This window comes from Prunus avium, chromosome 2 (assembly GCF_965620075.1).
Source record: "Prunus avium chromosome 2, drPruAviu1.hap1.1, whole genome shotgun sequence".
NCBI lineage: Eukaryota > Viridiplantae > Streptophyta > Magnoliopsida > Rosales > Rosaceae > Prunus > Prunus avium.
In genome coordinates this window covers 1,791,721-1,801,901 of record NC_142285.1, presented here as the reverse complement: position 1 = coordinate 1,801,901, position 10,181 = coordinate 1,791,721, and the positions used below count along the sequence as shown (strand labels likewise).

Sequence of the window (10,181 nt, the reverse complement as noted above, 5' to 3'; positions counted from 1 at the left end):
TACGAAATTTAAAGTTATTAACTTAAAGTGATTAATTTTTTAAAGGGAAAAAAATGACTATTAACTGCCTAGCCTTCAAAGGTTTTTTTTTTTTTGAAAAAAAAAAAAAAGAGAAAGGCCAAAGATTGTATTCCTTATTTGGGCCTAAAGGCCGTCCACCACAGAAACCAATATATAAATAAAATAACCACATGGGGTTAATACAAATGCGAAAGTACAATAACTACAAAGGGATAATTCAAATATAGAGGAGTCCACCGGATACAACAAGTGTACAAGGTGCACCTCCGCTCATAGTCACACATGCCCAAATAAATTTCAGCATAAAGCCACAAGCCTAAAAAACCAAGTAAAGACCTCAGCGCACAAAACTACTACTTTTAAACTCTCACAAGTAACATGAGAGAGTTGGTTATCCCCAGCCATTTTGGCAGGTCAAAAGGACACTTGGTAGCCAATGATTGGACTTATAATAAGCAAAATCGCGTGCCTATTAAAAATCTCGTGCTATAAATTTGGCCTATATGACTGGTCATCTAGACAAAGTATTGTGATGCAGATGTTGATTTTCCTAATGATGCCCATTATAAATGAATGTGCAAATTATCTTGGTTTTGTAGCCTCATAAGCTCTTCAATGTACTTCAACTTTCTAGTAAATACTCAAGTCTTAATTTCAAAAGATGAGCTAAGAGGAATTACATACATGACAACTAATGATGTATACAAGAGAACACTATAATGCATGCAATGCATACCTAAAAATATTATCCTCGTTGAGCTTAATTGTATTGGTCAATTATGAAGTTGATCTCAGCCACAGTAGTCAACTTTGCACTAACTTGAACTAACCTAAATTTTTTGAACTTAATCATACATGTGAAATTACATGTTTGTCATAGAAACCTAAAAACATTAGGTAAACAAAACCTAACAAAATTATTATCATAACATGAGCTTTGCTTAAATTTCAAATTTATTTTCAACAATATTCAAACATGCCATCATGAGCTAGTTGATCTTGTAGGGTAACATAATAAATTATAGAAGCACAATTATTAGACTCCAAATCAATGAGAATGGAGTGTCGACCCATTATTAGAGTAACATAATATTCTCTAAATTGGTTTGCTTATATAATAAAAATCTGCCCCCATTAGGTCTGCGTTGCACCTAAAAGCACACTAGCTAGTGTCATGGATGGGAATCGTATTAATTGTTATGTTTTATCTATAGGTTTGTGACGAACTTACTAAATACCTAACTACCAAATAAAACAAATGTACTATACGTATGATCCACTTTCGAAATTATAATTGGGTAAAAATGTTACCCAAAACATTAGGATAAAAAATAAACCCCCCATGAAGATGTCACTATCCAATTATATGATAATTTTTATATGAAAGGACTTTTTGTATAAAACATCATATTAATTATTATAACCAATACAACTTATCAATTTAATTATGGTTGTAGGGATGGCCACTATAGGGTGGGACACTTGTGATTTTACAACTGATTAACAAGCTATGATTACAATATGTTATTATACATAAGTCATTGGAGATTGAAACAACTTCAAATAGATAAATACAATGAAACCAAGAGTTGTTAATCAAGTAATTGTCCTTAGATAATTAACTTGTGTTAGTTTTGTTGCCCTTTCGGCCTAGGTGATTTGGACGTCTTGTTGATATATAGTTGTATCAATGAAAGTTATCTTATGACGTTATTATTTGATTTAAAAATATAAAAAAAGGTAATTATCCTTAAATTTGCTACCTCCTTAAATTTGCTACTACAGTTGATCTGTCATACAAATCAATTACATACAATTATGTACGAAAAGGATTAAGTGTTTGTCAAAATGAAGTGTGTTACATACAAATAACGATACGAATACATTGTATATAGAGAAGATACGATTACATTGTATATAGAAAAGCTCGGGAGCCTGGAGATAGAGAAGGTGTAAATGAAAGTGTTGGAGAGAGACCCACAATCATTAAACTATTAATTAATAGGATGTTTTCATTTTTTATGTGGTATAATACTTTCAATACGCCCCTTCATATGTTGCTTCACTCAAGCAAAAAGTATAGACAACATATATTGGATGATGTGCGTGTACAGTGGCATTTGAACCTAACACGCGAATAACTTTCTTTGTTTAAATCATCGTAAAAAGAGTAAACTCAAAGATATGTGACATCGTATGCACTCGTTAGCGGATAACTTGCTTTGTTAAATCATCGTAAAAAGAGTAAACTCAAAGATACGTGACATTGTATGCACTCGTTAGAACAAAGGCTAATTATCAACACAATACCTAACTAATGTGTTGATTGACCAAACTAATTGACTAATCACCTACTGCAGCCTCCATTTAGGCATTATAATATTAATGCTGATTAAATTGACATTAAATATATATTTCATTTTGTAATTGAAAGGTGGGATGTTGTGGCTGTCAATCATTGCAAATGGAAAACTAAATGTCACATGTCACATGTTGAAAACAAGGCATGCACTTCCGTTACATCATCATGCTCTAACTCCGAATGACTTTAGTGCATGGCAGTTGGATCGTACACTAAACACAGGCTTTATTATGATCTATGCATGCCACATTTGCCGAATATAGTCGCATTCCAATGATCTCTGCCACCAATTCTTCTTTACCCCGATCAATTGTTCAAACACTGTTTTCTCAGTTCTTGTTTCATAGTTTTGAAAGAAACAAAAAATATATACAAATTTGGGATCAACAAATATATAACTGAAAATATAGTATAATGTTTTTGTGCTAAGTAGTAATATGATGTATTGTGTTATCCTACTGTCAATTATAATCGCGTATTAAAACATAATTATACGTGATCGATTTTAATTGCCAAGACTAAAAGAGAAAACATGTCCACTGAACAGAACTTTTTGAGATTATACATTTCTATGTAGATTTCTTACGACATCACATGTAAAGTTTCAAGAGGACTGTCTTGTGTCAGCAACATCTGAGTCCCTTTTTCTTTTCTGGCTGAGATTTTTCGGTCTCTCTCTTTCTTTTTCCTTTTTGGTTGCAGAAAAAAAAAAAAAAAAATTTCTCAGATTTCTTGTAGAGAGGGGTGTACATAATTGATGGACTAAGTCATTACGCAGGTGCTATCGTATGCCTGAGTGCGATGCTTTTTATCATATGCTCTATGAAGGACAAGCAAGCATTCAGCTTGGTGGTGGAATTTAGGCTTAATAAGGCTCCAAACGACATGAAAACTTGAGTGCAAGCTCACTCGAAGGACCAATGGCAAACCATTCCCTGACTCTAGCATGTCCTGCATGCTTCTTCCGGCACCATACATTGGCTTATTCCTTGTTCCAACATATAACTTGAATTTTGATGACCCACTCTCAGCAGCATATAGCTTTGGTCCCTGCAAAATTTAATCAATGACAATGGACTTGAGTAAATTGTAGCTGCAATCCTCTTTTAATTGTGTATCACTTTGGTTCTTCTCTTAAAATTAATCCATTTGCTTTTCTGTCAAATTAAGGGTAAATGTGCACTCACGTAACCGTTCACCTTTCATTATTTATTCTCCTATTTCATCTCAAGTTCGAGTTGCCATGCTCTTTTTCATCCTGAATTGAAGTTGCAACTCTAATTTTTGATGAAATATAAGAAGAAAAGTGAAGGGTGTTCGGCGGGAGTAGACATTTTGCTCTAAACAAGACAGAAAAACTAATAAACATTAACGGAAGAACCAAAGTGACACACCATTATTAAATATTTGAGGACTATACAATTTAAAAATCAAGTAATAATTCAAGGACTATAGCTACAATTTACTCTTAGCACATAAAAATAAAGGGAATTCAGCAAAAACTTTGGCACTAAATTAAGAAGTGACTTCATCCATATTGATCCTTACATGTGACAAAGCAAAAGGTAAGCGGCCGAAGCGCATTTGGATCGTTGGAGGATGAATGTGAAGGCCAAAGATCTTCGATTTGTTGTCTATTATTAGATTTATGGAACAATTGCAGGTGAGGATCTTAGTTGTAACACCCGAGCCATCCACTCCTTCCCCTAGCCCAAATTCGCCAATTCCTGCCATCTGCATGCAGTTTTGAACATCATATATCACTCAATAGTAGAGTAGGAACTGCCTAGAAACTATAGTTAGAAACAATATTGTGTATACATAATTTTTTTTCTTATCCAACGGTGTGATCAGGTGGATTTTTATTGGACAAGGCTCTAAGTGAAGCAACATCTCTACTATTATAAAGTCAGGCCAAAAATAATTGGAGTCACAAGCTTCACTAAAAAAATTGGACAAAAACACCCCTCACACAAAAGAACTAAAAATTGATGTGAAATTTATATTCAAAGCTCATAAGGGTAGTATTATAAAAACACAACAAAATACAGCGTTCTCGTCCATTTTTCTAGTTTTTTTTTAATTTATAATTTATATTTTTGTTCTTTTTATGAGTGCTTTTATTTGTTGATATCCACGAGTTCTAGGTATAAAACTTTTATGATAACACTACAAAGATAACTTTCTTCTTATAAATCTTAGCCTTTCTCATAAACAACTTCTAATGAAGTTTCTCTTTGACTATAAAAAATTAAAAAGTTAGTGGTCCGAATTGACAATTTAACAACATAAACTTTTGCGGGTCTAGCCCAATGAAAAAAGACATTGACTTGTAGACTAGTAGTCTCATATTCGAGCCCTCATGGCATTATAGTAGTGTGTGTATGAGAAACCCTTATAATTTAGACTATCGCTTGTACTAAAAAAAAAAAACAACATAAACTTTTATTTTTTTGAAACATAAAGTAAATTACAAACTAGATCCTCTATGGACATATCACAATGAATTCTAAAATTTACTTCCCTCGGAAAATTACTAAACCATATACAACTAGAAGAGACCTCTTGTCCACATATAAACTTTGATACTTTGTTGGTTGACTTATTATCCACCGTTTCGGCTTTTTTTTTTTTCTTTTTTTTTTTTGGGGGCTTTGGTCCTTGCGGCTTAGGCATGAAGATCATTCCGAAAATTTCATGATTCCTCCACCAATATTACTAGGTGGCATAACAATGTTAAAGGGAGAAGTTTGGGCCAACTAGAAGCTCTGTCTGTGGGCCATTTTATGTGATTTGAGTTTATATTAGTCTTGTGCTTTGAGTCACTTGACGCATGAACTTTAATTAAGTTGCTTCTTCTTTATTGGGTTAACACATCTCAAGTCAATCCCAAGGTCAAGCATATACGAATTTCTTATGGCCTGTTTCCATTAATTTCTAGGCCTTTTCTTGTTCTTCAATTCAACCAACGAGACAACTTTTCAGTTATCAAACACAAGGGTATTGATTTACAAACTAAGTATAAAACCCTAAATTTATTATGAAATTTAAACTTATAACCTTTTCTAATACACTAACTATTTACTAGTCTAATAGTATTCCTCTTTCTAATGTTGAAACAGATACCGAATTCGAATATCTCATTTTTCCTCGTTGATTAAACAAATTACAACTCTTACAATAAAATGGAGACAAATTCCAACCAACTCAAATGGTATAATCCCAAAAAAGAAAATCATATTTGTTAGAATATTATTGTGGTCGTTTATCATACTACTTTAATCCATTATTATATTCTTTTGGGCCACACCTCACTCATCATATGTCACATGCTAAACAGTTTCTCACCCCATTATATGACCAATATTATATGTTATATTGGGTTTTAAATATCTTTGAACTTTTCGTGATATTTTAGGCCTCAACACAAGCAGTAAGGAGCATATAATTTAAATATTAAATTAAATCATAATATTTGTTAAAATATTATTGTGCTAGAATATATATGTTTAATATTTCCTAAATTCTAATTTCTAGGGGGAAATTTTTTTTATAAGCATCAAATTAATGCAACATACAAAATTTGAAAAATAAAAGAGAGTACTTTTGGAGAGATGGATCAATATTTGAACGTACCTTAAGTGACACTTTGGGTGGAGGGGGCTTTGTAGCAATGTAAAACACAAGCAATGCAACGCACAAGCTCAACATAGCCCTCCAACTTATTTGCATACAAATCCATACACACGAATCTGAATTACGATATGAACAATACGTCTTCCACCACCCTGCTGTTTTTCTCACCCCATAATATTCCTCATCATCGTCTTCATCACCACCATCATCGCCCTTGCCACCACCGTCCACAATAATCAAACGGTTTTCTCCATTTTCGGTGCCTGTAACGTTGCTACGTGCGTCGTATGAGATCTTCTTCTGGTGCAAGAATGAGTGGCTGGATCCACGGGAGGAGGAGTAGTGTGAGAGAGTGAAGCGGGAGGCCTCTTCGTGAAGGGTCGGGTTTGTTGGTTCAGGTCGGGTTGGGGAGTGGAATTCAGATTCGGGGATCGTGTTCCGGATATCAGCACTGTTGGCATGGGAGACAGTTGATGGGCTTTGCACGTAATATGCAAAAGGGTATGAATGAAATAGAGCTTCTTGGTCTTGATCATGCTCCATAATAGAGAGAGAGAGAGAGAGAGAGAGAGAGAGAGAATTGAAACTCTGACATGGGAATGGGGTTTTTGGAGGGGTTTTAAACTGGATAAAGAGAAGTTGCTTTTGTTTTCTGTTGTGGGGTTGGCTTGGCTATAATTGGCTTTAGGTTGTGAGGATATGTGGCTATGAGTCAAAGAATGCTTCGCTTAGTAGGAAAGATTGAAACCATTGATCACAAAGAATAATCATACAATTTTTATTACAAACTTGTATAAGTTACACCAAATAATTCACCTTTGATTTTCTAGCTATTGAACCTTGCTTTCCTATACAGTTTGTCACACATAATTACACTACTTAACTATTTGAATGATTTGTCAACGGGTCTAGCTTAGTGGAAAAGAGCTTTGATTTGCTGACATGTGGTCTCTAACCCTCATGACACCTTAATAGTATGTGTATGAGAAAACACCCATCACCCTTCCTAACTTTGGCAAAAAAGAAAAAAAAAACTATTTGAATGATTTATTTCCACACATAAGTTTGACAATATCTCTTAATCTCTTGTACCAAAATTCTAAGAATGTGAAAATATATAATAATAAAAACTTAACAAAATAAAACACGATATATAAGTGAGGGGTTCCACTACTAATAACACTGAGACTTTTTGTGATATAACGCTCACATGATGGACTATGAATGTGGTTAAATGAGGGACAAAATAGGTGTTGGGCCAATTATAAGTAGGGTATCTACCGGTCTCTTTGAAATCTTAACATGGTATCACATCAAGTTGATTAATTGTGTCCAAATTATTGGGTGTCTACCCAGTACATGATATTCACGTGCTTGACTTGAATGAACGATGTGGAATTGGTTGTACATGTGCGCCACTAATGGTCGATCGAACATGAGGAGGTGTGTTGAAGAATGTAAAAATATCATATTGGAAACTTAACAAAACAATATTTGGGCTTGGTGGCCTCCTTCCCCGCCCCTCCGGCCATCCCCTTTCTCCCCTCCTCTCCTTCCCTCTCCTCCATGTCCTTCCCTCTCTCTTGGGGTTGTTTACTTGTGTGTGTGTGTGTGTTTACAATTTCTTTAGTTGTAATAATTGCTTCAACTCTTTGTGAGTTTGGTGTTTGTTTGTAGTCTACTCTCTACATATAGTTTCAATTTGGGAGAGTTTAAAAGTTGTAGTTGTATTGGTAATTTTAGGCACTGTGGTTTATATCTTACTTGTTTAAGCTTGTGACTTTTATGCCAAAATTTCTCTGGCCTTATGTGGCTAATAACACCCCGACATTTTCTGATAACGGCCTATGCAGTGCGCCACCCTCTAAAATGTTTCAAAATGTAAAATATAATCTTTAAAGGGAATTTTTTTTATAAAAAAAAAAAAATCAATCAATGCCCTAGGTAAGAAATCTGCTGGATGATGAAAAGCCATATAATTATTAGGTCTGAGCCACGCTAATAAATCAGCCATGATGCTCAGTGGAGCCATATTCCATACACTTTGAAATTTAATCCGAGAATTACGGGAGAGGGTCTCTTGATCTAGTCTTTAGTATTTGCTTTACACCGAATTGTCTCTCCTTTTACGTCTAAGGAATTATAGCAAAGTAAGCACGCTTTAGCATTTCCTCTATATCCTTTCCACTTTTCAGTTTGTTTTCCTTTCTTTAATTCAACAACACTAAAAGCCCGACAATAAATAAATATTATGCTAATGTTAAAGGCAGCACCCAGGGCTACTTCTTTTTTTCCAGGAAAATAACTAATATTATTATAACCGAACGCTGACCTTCACTCCCTTCTAGATATATATCCGTTTGATAATTATTTTATTTTTACTTTTTTTTAAGAAAAAGAAAACACTGAAAAATAAAAACTTATTTGGAAACAAATTTCGTTTTCTACTTTAGAAAAGTTGAAAACTAGTTTTCAAAGTCACCTTTATTTTTTAAAACATCTTGAGAGTGTTTTTCGTTTTCTTTTTCTTTTTGTTATGCGAAAACACTCCAAGATCTTGTTGTTGATCGACTACGCAACTATCACACACAAGCCACGCAAAGATAAAGAACACACAAATTGAAAGGTACACACGCACACAAAGAACTCAAGAATTTATAGAGGTTCAGCGTTGTGCCTACGTCCTCTTAATGATCCCCGAGAAACTGAAAATTGAAAACCGAAATGGTTATCAAACATGCCCTTAATTAATTTTATGCTAATGTGCCCCATTAGTTATATAACCACTAAAGTGAGATTATTAGAAGAAAATGTCTATATGGGTCTAACTAATCTAATTATCATTTAGTGGTATTTCTCTTCTCTATATGCTATAAGAGATCTTAACTTTCTTACCTCTCCCCGCTCATCAAGAAAAGAAAAGCAAAAAAGAACCAGTTTATACATTTGAAGGTGGTTAATTAATGCATTGAAGTTTAAAATCCAAGTTTTATGTATTCTGAGTTCAAACAAATTTTAATATTATCGGATGCAAAATATGATCCTCTACTGATTTCCTTTTTTATCACTTAAATTGTTCACATACATGATGATTTTCAAAGTAAAAAATTCGTTTAAAAGAGGAGAGAGAGAGAGAGAGAGAGAGAGAGAGAGAGAGACATATTGCTTTCTTTTAAAGATAGACGAGATGGATTGAGATAGAAGGTTCAAGGTTGGCCATGTATGGTAGTGATGATTATAGAATTAAAGTAAGGTGTACATATATTAATCCAATATGAGGATAGCTTTTGCTTTTGCAGACCAAGACATTATGAATTCAACTCCCTCACTACCATCATCATCATCATTTGCTCACAAACCAGATCTCACATATATACAAATATAATTACAACCTCATCCATCGTACGCATTATAAACAATAAAGATGAAAAGCTTTTACATCGATCATCCATGAAATGCAGGTAATACATGGCTTAATTTGTTAGCGCTAGCCCAAGTTAGAATGGGGCGAGCAGAGATAGCTGACTGTGGAATTAGATTTGACTCTTTCAATCCATCTGTTGCTATGCTAGCTTGCCGATTGGATAAGACGGAAAAAAAAATAGTGAGCAACGGATCACAGTTATCTTTTAAGGGGAAAAAATGGTAAATATATAGTGAAAAATAGTAGTAGGTTGTTTGGTAAACAAACTAGCTTCAATGTGAAATAATTCAAAACATATATAAGCGGCCGAAGAGCGTTTGCATCATCGGAGGATGAAGAGATTTATTGAACAATTGGGGTGGTGAGGATCTTAATTGTAACACCCGAGCCATGAAGAGCCATGGTTTCTGCCATATATATGCAATTCTATGATCTCTGTCTTGCCTTTCGTTTGCACTAAAATTCAAAGTTTTTAGGGTTTTACCTTGTCTAGCATAGCATCCACTCGAAATCAATTGATAATGGGTAGAGAGACCTAAGATCATTTACATTACTAAGTCAAGGTTTTTATTTCTGATATAGGATAATATTCTTAACACGTTTGGTATCCTTGTTATTATTTTCGCATACAAACCATGTTTTCCTTAGAGTGCTGTTGAATCCTAAAATTAGTTGAGTACACCCTAATATTTAAATGAAAACGTAAAATTAACTAAGTACACCCTATTTAACTACCAA

General features: G+C 34.0%; 1 protein-coding gene across 1 annotated transcript; it reads right to left on the bottom strand.

The window, feature by feature from the left end:
* Positions 1-2,902: 2,902 nt before the first annotated feature.
* On the bottom strand, positions 2,903-6,615 carry LOC110744899 (delta-latroinsectotoxin-Lt1a protein). Its single transcript, XM_021944934.2, has 3 exons — positions 6,020-6,615; positions 3,932-4,117; positions 2,903-3,433 (listed from the first exon to the last, which is right to left on the bottom strand). The coding sequence occupies exons 1-3, from the start codon at positions 6,560-6,562 to the stop codon at positions 3,146-3,148; spliced, it is 1,017 nt and encodes a 338-aa protein (XP_021800626.1). The 5' UTR covers positions 6,563-6,615; the 3' UTR covers positions 2,903-3,145.
* Between the last annotated feature and the right edge of the window lie 3,566 nt (positions 6,616-10,181).